Source organism: Osmerus eperlanus, chromosome 11, assembly GCF_963692335.1.
Source record: "Osmerus eperlanus chromosome 11, fOsmEpe2.1, whole genome shotgun sequence".
In the NCBI taxonomy this organism is placed as follows: domain Eukaryota; kingdom Metazoa; phylum Chordata; class Actinopteri; order Osmeriformes; family Osmeridae; genus Osmerus; species Osmerus eperlanus.
In genome coordinates this window covers 7367166-7381451 of record NC_085028.1, presented here as the reverse complement: position 1 = coordinate 7381451, position 14286 = coordinate 7367166, and the positions used below count along the sequence as shown (strand labels likewise).

Below are 14286 nucleotides of genomic sequence, written 5' to 3'. Positions count from 1 at the left end.
TGACCCACCCCCTTTCCCGTCCTTCCCCCTCTCACCTTCCTTCTCTTCCTCCTTCTCAATGGAGATGGGTGTTTCCTTTGCGATACATTCACACCTGAAAGACTGGTTTGAAGAGAGCAACCACGGAGCAATTGGGTAGAGGTGGGGGTGGGGGTGTTTATGGTTGGTGCTGGTTGTAATGGGGGATCCAGGGTTCATATCAGAAACAGATACCAAATACATTTCGGGTGACACTCAATCTAGAGAAATGTTTTTTAACTCAAAGCCTTTTCGATCTGTACTCAAGCCTTCATTGACCCATCAACATTACCAGCTTTCTTCTACTCTCATTAGAAATACGATTCTGAGAGGGAGACATAGGACTTTAATGACGAATACACTTTGATGGTATCAGGGTTGTTTATGCATACACAGCATATTCAGGGGGGCTTTCCAAATTAATACAGCACTACCCCCCCTCCTGTGACCCCCCCACCCCCTGAACCCTTAATCCCCACCACCCCCTTCCTTTACAGTGATGATTCATCTACTGTCTGAATCCTACACCTCACATACCATCTCAATGCTAACCCCCCACCCACTTCATCCCCTGTCCAGGGTCCTGCCTCATACTTTGAGAACCATAAACACTGCAGTGGTAATTAGCGACTACAGCATGACAATGCAATTTCTCTGAATGGAAAATGATGCGTCATTCAGGGATAACAATGATTTCTTGTTTACGTCAGTGTGTCTGAGTGAACAGTATGTTCTTTAAGTGTATGTAGGTATGTGTGTCCTTGGAGTGAACTGATGAATATGTTCCCTCCAGGATCACAATGACTCGTATTGAGAGACTTGTTGCTCTTGTTGGTTAGTTGTAACGGTTTCAAATTCTTGTACTCGTTGTGAAATATTTTACTGGTGAGTGTTTTTTCTACAGGTACACTCTTACATTTACATTTAGTCATTTAGCAGACGCTCTTATCCAGAGCGACTTACAGTAAGTACAGGGACATTCCCCCGAGGCAAGTAGGGTGAAGTGCCTTGACACGAAAAAAAAAAAGTGTCGCTCAGGCTGCTGCATTTATACTTCGGCAAACAGTCGCCTGTGCTCAAGGTTCGCGTGACGTAAACATAATCATTTTACCGTTACATTCATTGCTATGGTTACATTGTTAACGCTTTGTAGCCATGGTGATCAATCGGAGAAACTGACTATTTTAATTTTTCACTATGTGACGACATCAGCGCCAGTAGAAATTTCTCCTGGTAGGCGACACTTCTAAGCGACAGTTAAAAGTGTCGACCGAGACGTCATTTCTGTCGGCGACCTTTTAAAAAGTGTCTGCGACCTAAGTATAAATTGGGCTTTAGTGGCCAACAAGGCAGTGTGCTGGTTGCTGTTACACAGGGTTAAAGGCAGGGTATGTAAGTTTAGCAATTCTAGCAATTTAAGCTCGAGTTTGAACCAAATGTCCCACCCCATCCCTTCAAAGCCACTCCCCCAAAACACATGAACGCTGCCTGACTTCTGCCAGGTGGTAGGTAGACAGACAGACAAGTAGCTAATCATTGCATCTGGTCCAAACGCCGTCCAACTGACTGTAATGATTGGTCGTGTTTATTACAGTCCTGCGACGCACACAGATATTGGATTGATTTCATTTTACTGTCAAACCTTATTGGTTGCTATCAGGATGTGAAGTTTATTTCAGTAAATATGTCAAAAAGTGCTTCTCAACAACATTACCTACCCCTGCAAGCCTGCCTCTCTGGTGGTCTGTTCTATCTTCAACTCCCTTCCCCTCCTACCCCTAGCTAACACACAGCATTCTCTCTGCTTCTCAGCCTTTCTGTATTTATGTTTAAGGCTCTCTTTTCCCTCCTGAACTTTTGGTAATTTATATCTTACCGTAAAACAGAAGAACTTAAACAAAGCCTTCTTTAGGTACATTGTCGATTCCAAAACTTTTTCCTATTGTATTTGTTATTATAATACGGGTGGTTGAAATCAAGCATTCTGATTGGTTGAGAGTGAGTCACGGGGTGTGCTTTATTGAGCATAAAGTACTGTACGTTGTACAGGTGTTTACAGTACGCCTGTTTACATTTGCCTTAAAATGGAGCGTTCCATATTAGTGCGCACTCAAAATAACGGTTACATGTTTGGTTGTCATTGGTCATTTTCGTTATCACTTGGTTGTCACTTGGTTGTCGTTGTCATTTTGTTGTCATTTCAAGATTAACAGTAAGCAAACATGTTTCATGTTAACTTCGATCTTTTGGGGGGAAGAACTTTTGATGAGTGGTTAGCCGAAGATGAGAGAGCAAGAGTGAGCAAGAGTGGTCGAAAACGATGTCATCAGAGACGAAGGGGACATGAGAAACGTTTTCCATGGATGCACAATTAGTGGAAATATCCAAATCAATATAAGCAAACCGTAACATGTTTAGACCTAATGTTTAAAATAAATATTTTTTATTGAAAGTGTCCCATTGTCATTGTTGTTATTTTAAAGGCAGCTTTTATGAAATGAGCAAAGTCAATTGCGAGATCTAGCTAGCTAGCTAGGCTAACAAACGTGAAGTTCACAATGCTGTTTGTCCGTTGCATAGCAACAGCCACTGTTTACAGGGACTATTTTCTCTCGGCTACTGAAATGCGATACACAATGTTTGTTGTCTATAACTATTTTGTGCTGAAAGGCAGCTTACTATTTATTTACTATTTATAATTTCGCTGGCAACCGTATTATAAAAGCAATAAGGTACTCGCGTCGGGCCTAACAACACCCTTGAACACATACTTTATTGGCGATAAAGTACTGCCTCTCGTACCTTATTGCTTAAGTATTATTAGGGGCCAAGCAGCGAAGCTGCGAGAGGCTCCTATTGTATTTGTTAGTATTATTATTGGGTGTGCTTTGCCTTCGGCAAGGGCACAACCTTTGTTCTCTCACATATATATTATTATTATTATTATTTTTGCCCCCCTAAAACTCAGTCAATATTTGGCCTACATAGACAACCTAGGTGTCAAAAGTTTCGTCTTGGTAGCGATTGAGTTGCTTCCATTGGGATTTACGTTCCGTTGCATGGTTTAGGCTCAAGTTAAGTTTTTGTGGCGAAAAGTGAAGCTAACGGTGGCTAATTTGCTAGCCACAGTCACTGACGTTACTAACGTCACTATGTCACTAACGTCACGAAAACACGCGTGACTACCTGTAGCAGAACATTCGTTTCGCATCTGTTAACTTGGGGGATAGCTAGGCTAACTATAGCTTTACTGCAAGGCAGCTGCAGAAACGCCACAAGCAAAGAGGCCAGGGTGATAACTATTTACTCATTTTACTTTGTGATGTGAAACACAATTGTGAAATGTAATGTACAATATTAGCTGATATTATTAAGGAAGTAGGCCCACATCTACTTTCGGAAACGGTAGTCTACTATTTCACTGAAGCATTAGCATGACATTAGCCTCTGTTGCCCGGGCAACACATACTACAGTGGTCTATGATGCATCTGTTTTCAATCGTTAAAATAAACATTCCTCACAAATACATTTTCGTTGTCGATTTACACACAGTAAGTTTCAGGCATGTAACACTTTCCTAGTCAAAGTTAGCAGGGGGTGCATTTCATGGCAAGTAGGAATACAAGAAGCCTGTCGTGAAATGCACCCCCCTCTATTGTCTGTTCTGTATATCCCAGCATCAAATGATTATTACTGTACACCAAGGGCACTAGTATGAGTAACCACAGTAAGTTTCAGGCAAGTGACACCTTCCTAGTCAAGGTTAGCAGGGGGTGCATTAAGCCTGTCGTGAAATGCACCCCCTCTCTTGTCTGTTCTGTATATCCCAGCATCAAATGATTCTTACTGTACACTGAGGGCAGTAGTATGAGTAACCACAGTAAGTTTCAGGCATGTGACACTTTCCTAGTCAAAGTTAGCAGGGGGTGCATTTCATGGCAAGAAGGAATACAACAAGCCTGTCGTGAAATGCACCCCCCCTCTAGTGTCTGTTCTGTATATCCCAGCATCAAATGATTCTTACTGCACACTGAGGGCACTAGTATGAGTAACCACAGTAAGTGTCAGGCAAGTGACACTCCTAGTCAGAGTTAGCAGGGGGTGCATTTCATGGCAAGAAGGAATACAACAAGCCTGTCGTGAAATGCACCCCCCTCTTTTGTCTGTTCTGTATATCCCAGCATCAAATGATTCTTACTGTACACTGAGGGCACTAGTATGAGTAAGCACAGTAAGTTTCAGGCATGTAACACTTTCCTAGTCAAAGTTAGCAGGGGGTGCATTTCATGGCAAGAAGGAATACAAGAAGCCTGTCGTGAAATGCACCCCCCTCTATTGTCTGTTCTGTATATCCCAGCATCAAATGATTATTACTGTACACTAAGGGCACTAGTATGAGTAACCACAGTAAGTTTCAGGCAAGTGACACCTTCCTAGTCAGGGTTAGCAGGGGTGCATTAAGCCTGTCGTGAAATGCACCCCCCTCTCTTGTCTGTTCTGTATATCCCAGCATCAAATGATTCTTACTGCACACTGAGGGCACTAGTATGAGTAACCACAGTAAGTGTCCGGCAAGTGACACTCCTAGTCAGAGTTAGCAGGGGGTGCATTTCATGGCAAGAAGGAATACAACAAGCCTGTCGTGAAATGCACCCCCCTCTATTGTCTGTTCTGTATATCCCAGCATCAAATGATTCTTACTGTACACTGAGGGCACTAGTATGAGTAACCACAGTAAGTTTCAGGCAAGTGACTCCTTCCTAGTCAGAGTTAGCAGGGGCTGCATTTCATGGCAAGAAGGAATACAACAAGCCTGTCGTGAAATGCACCCCCCTCTATTGTCTGTTCTGTATATCCCAGCATCAAATGATTCTTACTGTACACCAAGGGCACTAGTATGAGTAACCACAGTAAGTTTCAGGCAAGTGACACCTTCCTAGTCAGGGTTAGCAGGGGGTGCATTAAGCCTGTCGTGAAATGCACCCCCCTCTCTTGTCTGGTCTGTATATCCCAGCATCAAATGATTCTTATTGTACACTGAGGGCAGTAGTATGAGTAACCACAGTAAGTTTCAGGCAAGTGACACTTTCCTAGTCAAAGTTAGCACGGGGTGCATTTCATGGCAAGAAGGAATACAACAAGCCTGTCGTGAAATGCACCCCCCTCTAGTGTCTGTTCTGTATATCCCAGCATCAAATGATTCTTACTGCACACTGAGGGCACTAGTATGAGTAACCACAGTAAGTGTCAGGCAAGTGACACTCCTAGTCAGAGTTAGCAAGGGGTGCATTTCATGGCAAGAAGGAATACAACAAGCCTGTCGTGAAATGCACCCCCCTCTATTGTCTGTTCTGTATATCCCAGCATCAAATGTTTCTTACTGTTCACTGAGGGCACTAGTATGGGTAAGCACAGTAAGTTTCAGGCATGTAACACTTTCCTAGTCAAAGTTAGCAAGGGGTGCATTTCATGGCAAGAAGGAATACAAGAAGCCTGTCGTGAAATGCACCCCCCTCTGTTGTCTGTTCTGTATATCCCAGCATCAAATGATTATTACTGTACACTAAGGGCACTAGTATGAGTAACCACAGTAAGTTTCAGGCAAGTGACACCTTCCTAGTCAGGGTTAGCAGGCGGTGCTTTAAGCCTGTCGTGAAATGCACCCCCCTCTCTTGTCTGTTCTGTATATCCCAGCATCAAATGATTCCGAAAACAAGATTCTTTGTTTTTTTTAATTGTGTGAAATGGCGAATTGAAAAAAAATGGGTATAGGCTAACTCTTACGTTTGTTAGCCTTTTTGCTATGGTGCTTGCTATGCAACAACAATATTTCGGTTTTAACTCAACAAACACGAGATAACATTTCACCATAATAGTGTGCTTTGCAACAAAACTGTTACAAGTTCAGTTATTATTTATTTTCATTATTTAGGTTAGGCCCTGTAACCAACGGAATTTTCAAATCTGTAGGTAGTTTCAAAGACGAACATTTGCTATTTGCTACAACTACATTTGGTGACAAAGTATAGTTTAACGTCATAACTAAAAGTGTTCCTCCCTAAAAGTGATATTAATATAGCATGTAATAACAGACATTTAGCGTGTAAGGGCATGTTTATGTAACCCTCCTATTATGTTTGGTGTCAATTTTACCCCAGGCTGTTTTAGCTGTATAGAACATAATCGGTCTTACCATAACAGCCTTTTGATTTCAATATTTCAATGGGGGGGGGGGGGGCGCGAAGGGTGTCTCGCCCTGGGTGTAATTCAATGTAGAACCGCCACTGACGTATGTGTTTGTCTACATGTCTACGTGCTTTAGAAAGTGAACTGGACAGTTTTTACCAACAGAGGGAGCTGTTGCATGGTTCGTCATTGATCTCTACTCCACATGTCCTACCATCAGAAACAAACCACATGATGGTCACTGAAGATTCGAAAGAGGGAAGTAAAACTGAAGAGCAGGCAGTGGAGGGATCACACTAATAATGTAAAGGGGTTTCCCTCTCACGCAAAAAGGTGCTATCTTCTTTCTCAGAACTCTATGATGATCGAAACAGAAATTACAGATGAGACTTTCTGTTAGTACAGAATCCCTTACACAGACTTCCTCCTTTTATGTAGGGAAACTGCATTCAGATCTCTTTCTCACTCTCTCTCAAGTCTCTCTCCAGCCTTCCTCCAGCCTCTTTCAAGCCTCTCTCCATCCTGTTTCCAGACTGTAATCACCTCAGGGCTCCTTAAGAGACAGATATCATTTTGTCTCCCATCTGTGGTCAGTCAGAAATCTTGGTGTGAACTCAGACCATGTAAAAGAACTGGTTAATATCTGAAATAGGTGAATTATTCTCAGTACATGGAAATATTTTTAAGTGATAAGGATTTGGAATAGGGAGAGAAACATTTTATTAATATGGAGTTTTTTGCAAAACAAGCGTGCGGTCGTTTAAACATGCAGAATTACTATAATTCGATGTTCATGGTTTTCGTGTTTTTTTCCATCACTCACACACACAAATAGGAAAGATGGTGCATCATCCCAGGTGTCAGAAAGGTAGAGTGGTTTCACACATCCGTGCACACAAGGTTTGGTGCATCAGAGACTGGCTTTCATATCCTGATAAACAACAGACAGACAGGCAGACATGTAAACTGACAGACAAATAGACAGGCAGAGAGACAGGCAGAGAGACAGGCAAAAAAATACAGTCTAGTTTTAATTTATATTAGTAATTGGAGGCTGTAAAAAAACCAAAGGATACATTTTTCCTCGTCTCCATATCTATCTCTCTGTACTACTTATTCTGCACTGTGTCCAGAACTCGGCTCTACTGCTCTGTACGCTCTGGTGAGGAGAAAAAGCGAAAAGTGCAGGGTAAATAAAGGGGACTTTACAGTAAAAAGGGAGACTTTCGGCCTCCTCTCTCTGCTTCTATTTTTGAATCCCTCCCCTATTCCCTCCAAACCTCCCTTCCCATGCTATCCTCACGCTCTCAGCTGTTGTGGAAAAGTGGAGGGAAGGAGAAAGAGAGGGAAGGAGAAAGAGAGGGAAGGAGAAAGAAAGAGAATAAGAGTAAAGGAGATAGACATCAAAAGGAGAGAGAGAGACATGAGAAAAGTGGTGGAAGACTAGATGCAGAGAGAGAGAGAGAGAGAGAGAGAGAGAGACAGAGAGAGACAGAGAGAGACAGAGAGAGAGAGAGAGAGAGAGAGAGAGAGAGAGAGAGAGAGAGAGAGAGAGAGAGAGAGAGAGAGAGAGAGAGAGAGAGAGAGAGAGAGAGAGAGAGAGAGAGAGAGAGAGAGAAAGAAAGAAAGAGAAACGAGAAAAAAGAAAGAGAAACGTGCAGTCACAAGAGGGAAAGCACAGCTCTCGCACTCCAAAACAGACTGCCGGTGGTGGAAGTGGAAGTAGGGGGGTATAAATGTCAGCTGAGTAACAAAACCACGATAACTTCCCCTGTCGCTGTCAGTCAGACCAGTCATAAATTACCACAGCAGAACGTCAACGCATAGCAGACAAGCTTGGACACAAAGCTTCCGCTGCCCTGTTCAGACAGCTGTCTGGATACCCGGCCTGCCGAACAGCTAATTCGAGGGAGATGATTAACAGAGAGGAGCAACGGAGTAAAGCGCTTTAGGAGTAGGAGAAGATGATTATTGTCTAATAAAGAAATTTTGGACCAGATCATGGATTGGAGAAGGTGGATGTTAATTCTGGGGTTGCTGTTGATCGCAGCAAACTGCATGTCAGGTATTGACAAACTTTTTTAGAGATTGCTACCACACATTGATTTTCTTGTTGATGTCTTCCTAGAGACCATATCAGCGGTTAAAACTGAAATTACACAAAGCAGATTTTCTATAGATCAGGGGATTACACAAGAAAGATAATTGTTGCTATTGAAGACATCTCCTGTTTGATCTACGTCATGGTAGGCTGAAGGAATCTCCGGTATTTGTAAATACTGATGTATTTGGATTTACTAGCTGAGAGGAATATCTAAACTATGATTGATTCCGTCATATTTCAAATGTGTGTCATGCAATTTCTGGCAGCAAAAGGGAGTTTCTCTTATTGAATGTTGATCTAATTATTGATATACATATAAATTAATGTTGTGGTTTGCGATTGTGGTTGTATCTACAGTCAAGTAGCTTCAACCACAAGATAAAAGGAGCACTGAGATGTCATTCAATTTCGATCTCCTTATTACATTTTACTAGAACATCCTCCTCACATCCTAAACTCACAGACAAGTTAGAGAAATGTTGTGTAGGTTTCCTAACTCAAAATAAACAGTGATCGAAACAGAAAATATATTTGTGTAATCCCTGTCTGGGGAAACTCTGCTGAGGTCATGTGTGATGGAGTTCCCTTGTGGGAATTATCTTCATGTACCGTTCTGTTCTGTGTTTCCTGTAAAATATATTTACATACAGTATTCAAATACTTTCTCTGCAAAGACTCAGGGTAATCAGGGTTGGACTGGCCGTCGGGACCCTAACCCTAACGGCCGCAGCATAATGCAAAAAAAATTATAATAATACACGGTTGTGGGCCGGTCTGCGTTTCAAAGTCCCGGCCCGTTATTCAGTCCCAGTCCAGACCTGATTGTAATGCACAATCCCTTATAATTTTATTATATTCAATGTTGAGTAGACATGATCAAATTCAGTTGCAATTCACTTTGATTCAATTAGACTCAGTTCAACTCAAGTTGTATTTTTTTATGTTCTGTTACAGTTTTTCACAATTGCTAAAACACTAAACCTCATTCTCTGTACATATTATATTATTCAATGACAAAATATTCAGTGACCTGAGTCTGCTTGTGTGACTGACCTGTGTGTTGTGTCTCTGTGCTCCAGGACAGATGCTGCCTAAACCAGCCAACCTGAGCCTGGTCATGAGGGATGAGAAGGTGACAGTGACCTGGGACCCCCCTATGGAGGCGTCCCCAAGGCCTCACTACCGCGTGGAGATGGGAATGTAAGCCTTCCTCACCACAACACACACACAAACTCATACACTTCCTACATCTTCATTCCTCACCTCTTTCTTTTATTCATCCTCCCCTTCATAATTTTCTTTCTCCTCCCATCCAGAAACCATTCCATCATTCTACCTCACTTTTCAGCCATGTGATCTACCTAAACAACCCCTCTTCCTCCCCCTTAGCTATGGCCATAACATGACAGTGGTGAATGGCTGTGAGAAGACCCCCCAGACCTCCTGTGAACTGACAAGCCTCATCCAGAACTACAACAAGAAATACAAAGTCAGAGTTTGTCTGGTTACTGAGGCTGCACACTCCATCTGGGTTCAGAAGAGGTTCACTCCCAACTATAGTGAGTGCACAGAGAAGGATGCCTTGTGTCTGAAACAGGCCTCAATCTCAGCCTACAATTGGGCCTTGGTTTTAGACTAATCCTCTTATTTATTTTTCACTTTCATCTTTCATCTCCTTGTTTTCATCCTCCTCCTCCGCCCAGATCTTCTGCTGCCCCCCACCTTCTCGCTGCTGGCCAACTCCAGCTCTGTGATGGTGAAGATCCACAAGAAACCCATTTTCAAGAAGATGTTTAAGTTTGGGATGACCTACACCGTGTACCTGCAGGAGACAGGACAGGAGAAGGTGAGAGAGGAGAAAGTGGAACGATAAAATGATGGAATGACCGGACTGTGGAATTATAGAATTTCAGGTTTATGGAATAGTGTCATTATGGGATTATGGAATTATGGATCCATGGGCTGTGGGTACTGGTGAAAACTAGTAGCATCTTATAGATGCTTGTATGGTCTGTGTTCTTCATGTGTTGTGCGTCTGCCAGGTCATGGTCCAGAGCTTGACCGAAGGGCTGGATGAGGAGGGGGAGGAAGCCGTGCTGACATTCCGCTACCTGCATGGGCGGAGCTACTGCGTCAGCGCCAAGGTGGAGTCCAAAACGAGTCCCACCATTAGCGAGGCCTCGCCCCAGCACTGCATCCAGCTGCCCAGTAAGACTGTCTATCTGTCTCACTTTCTTTCTTTCTATCTGTCGATCGATCATTCGATTGGTCTATATCTCTCACTCTCAATCTGTCTATGAAATATTTTATCATTCAATATATCAAACACCAAGGTCTTGCAGAACATTTCCCACAGTGATGAAAAATGTGAATTGCTTTGTCAATAAGTTCTAGAATGACTGACTTCTGCTGTGTCATTCCCCAGAGAACGTCCAGGTCTGGGTCTATCCTTCAGTCCTGTGTGTGGCTGTGGTCCTCTTAGCCCTGGTCCTCACCCTCTGTTGGGTCCTGAGGCGTCCAGAGAAAATGCCTGCAGCACTGGTAAGTCTGTCTGTCTGTCTGCCTCCCTGTCTGCCTTCTAGTCTACATATATTCCTACCCATTTATACATTTTTGACCACCTTTACTACAGGTTTTTAACCGGATAAGAAAAGAGCTGTCCTTAATAGATTGAACTCTAACCAGTATGTTTCGTGTGTTAAGTCACAATTTCTGTTCAGCCGCAGCTCTTCCTCTTTCCAAGAAGGCTTTCTGAATCATGTTGGTTTTCATGTTTGTCATCCAACTTATGAAGTCTGCGTCATTATGCTAAGCTATTCTGGGCTACTCTGGTGGTGAGTTTAGTCATGTCAGTTAACTGACTTTTTCCTTCTCTTCTTACTTTCCTCAAGACGTCCGTTAGGAGTGACTGGTTGCCCCTGAGCCTGGCGAGGGAGTCCGTGGAGGTGGTCACCAATCAGGGCTGGTTCCTCTCCACCCCCCGACCAGAGACCATGAGCTGGGGGGGGCTGGGGACCCCTGCCCCGGAGGAGGAGAGAGCAGAGGAGGAAAAGGATAGTAGGACAAGTCTGGACAGCGGAGTCAGCGTGAAGTCACACTCAGGTGTGAGTGAGGGAGGGAGGGGAGGAGAGGAAAACAGGAGGAGGGAGGACAGTGGCTGTGGGAGCATGGGGGAGGTGGAGAGCATCACCAGCAGCAGGAGTGGGACAGGAGAGCCCCCCCTGCAGGACCTCCAGCTGGGTTCCTCTGGAAGTCTGGATGGGGAGGACTGTGGGCTGCTTCCCAGGATCATGCACCTTGCTGGGGATGGATATCGGAGCCAGAGCCCCTGCTCGGTGGACCTCCAAGCCAGCAAAGACAGCTCTAAGCACATCCCCTTTGAAACACAGATAGACATGGCTGAATGTATCACAAGCTATAGACCAGGAAACTGGCAGCCAAAAACAGTAATGGCTGACGTCATGACTGGCTACAAGTCTGGACAATTGGAGTCAAAAACTGTCATGGTTGACGTCATACCTGGCTACAGGTCTGGACATGTTGTGTGTGTGCGTTCAGACAAAGGAAACTACAGAGTGCAGGAGGAGCACCAGATCACACCTCCATGTTTCTCAACCTCCCATAGACAGTCGCTAACATGCGAGACGGGCAAGGTGTTAACTGGGCAACAGAGGAACACTCCCGTTCCCATGGAGACGGTGGCAAACTTGGAGGACTCTGTGCTGATGCCACATGCCCTCCAGCAGGCCATCCACCTGGGGGAGTCGTTCCCTCTCTTGACAGCTCTGTCAGAGCTTCCCCTTTTGGATGGAGGACTGAACTGCAACGCCAACATGACAGCATTCATCTCTCTGTGTAATGTTGAACTGACCTCAGGCTGACATGTTGCACTAAGTTTTGTCAAGTGTTTGTGCCCAGGCAATATGCTGCAAATCAAAGTTTTGATGTAAGCACTGTGATAAAGTGAAGAAAATTCAGCTCCTAAGTGAAAAGCATTTTGATGTGAATGGACTGAATTGTGTGAGGCCCTCTTCAACAGATGTGTCTTGCCACTGTAGTTTGCTTGCCATATCAGGAAGTGTGGAACAGACACATTGAGCTTGAGTTACTACTTTGTGTGAGGCAGGAAGTGGTGTGATCCACGGTTGGTGGCAGCAGATGTGAACTGATACAGGCAAGTTATTAGACCATCGTTTAATTGGTGACTATTTGGGGGAGGGGGTTGTTAAACTGAAGTATTTCACCAGTAATGAAACCTAAATGAAGGGAAAGAAACCATGATTTTTGTGAAGGTTAATGACAAAGAAATGTTTTGGAGGTTGGTTCCTGTTATGTAAACTGACACACCCTCCTCGCCTGCTTGATATTTAGTGGAACAAACAGTTCAAAAGAGTGAGGGATTAACATAGGCATCTGAGGAAGATGAAAAGATCAAGCGTAGAGCGCGATTGTGGGTTGGCTGTGGGGAGACGTGCGTCAGTGAAGGTCACGCCGTTTATATTTTTCACACATACAGAATCATACAGGGCAAACGACAAACGCTTTACACAAACAGCACCCCCAGCACAGCTCCAACAGCTCTACTGCCAAATGATAACTTCTCTTGTAAAACATTTACAAAACCCACCCCCAGTTACCGTGTCATTCATTAACATACTGAAAGAAACACATTTCACACTGGTTTAGCCTGAGACCACCGGGATCGGCTCTCAGACTCGGGATGAGAAAGCACAACCTTAGGGTTGGGAGCTTTGACCAGTAGCACTTTACCATTACTGAAACCTGTCAACAGTGTACTGCTATAGACAGGGAGAGAGTGGGGGGGTACAGATATAATGTAGGTCCTTTTAGTGACGCTGTGTTCTCTCACTCCAAATCTCACTTCTTCTTCCTTGTCCTTTTTTGACTGACGGAAACTACCGACAGCTTGTGTCTTGGAGTTCCCAGTAGAACACACAGACAGTTATGAGTTCCCTTTTCATGGTTATTTATTTATTTTCATATGTTATTTATTCAGAATGTTTCTGTAAATGAAGTGGGGAAGAGTCCCTGTGATTAAAGTGCTTAAAAAAGGTGTCGCTCTGAAACGTGTGTGTGTGTGTGTGTGTGTGCGCGCGTGTGTTTGTGAGGTTGTGTGTTTCATTTAAGGAGTTTTATGTGTTTCTCTGCTGTGTGTGGGAGACTTTTTGAATAGTAACTAAATGACACTGATAAACCATGAGTGAAGAACCACAACACCCCGCCATACAAACACACTCACACACACACACACACACACACACCCATCTCCCCTCTAAACACACAATAGTGTAGCTAGAATTGTCATGTTATGGGACTCCCATATGCAAAGATGGGACCATGGGGGGGTTGTGAAGCTGAATCACCAAGTTCCTCTTTCTGTTTCAGCTTGTCAGTGGAACCTCAGGTCCAGGTCAAGTCCACGTCAGACACCATTCAGGAACAAAGAAACACTCAAAAAACTCAACAAAGCAAACAAACAACCTCAAACATTGTTACTGTTAATTATTCCGAACTGAACAATTCAATTTCAACGTTCCAGAAGTTGATTGTGACGCATTAAAATTTACAGACAATTTCAGCACTTCTCGGTTTGCATTTGAAATTGACCTAGTTTGCACCCCGTATTAGTGACGACTACTCAATTCATTAGGTGTGTTCAACTTCATGCAGCGTTGGCGGCGCCGGCTGCCTTGAATCTGAGAATGCCATTGGCTGCTTCAAGTCAGCCGGGCTGCAGGCGGCTGCAGACGACGCAGGCGCTGCATGAAGTCGAACGCACCTATTGGTTATTTTGTTTATCCCACCTTCTCGTGACGTATATCTTTCGTTCAGTGTTTTCCAAACTGGCTAGCTCGTATAGTGTAGTAAAGTGTCAATCAACAAGTTAGCTGTTGCTAATTTGCTAGGCTATGTTACGTTGTTTGTGGTTGGACTATAACTAATACACAATAATTCA

At 43.8% G+C, this 14286-nt stretch overlaps 1 protein-coding gene across 1 annotated transcript; it reads left to right on the top strand.

Moving 5' to 3' along the window:
- Positions 1-7970: 7970 nt before the first annotated feature.
- il10ra (interleukin 10 receptor, alpha) lies at positions 7971-13383 on the top strand. Its single transcript, XM_062473176.1, has 7 exons — positions 7971-8270; positions 9389-9509; positions 9699-9868; positions 10013-10155; positions 10352-10517; positions 10735-10850; positions 11201-13383. The coding sequence occupies exons 1-7, from the start codon at positions 8207-8209 to the stop codon at positions 12188-12190; spliced, it is 1770 nt and encodes a 589-aa protein (XP_062329160.1). The 5' UTR covers positions 7971-8206; the 3' UTR covers positions 12191-13383.
- Positions 13384-14286: the final 903 nt, after the last annotated feature.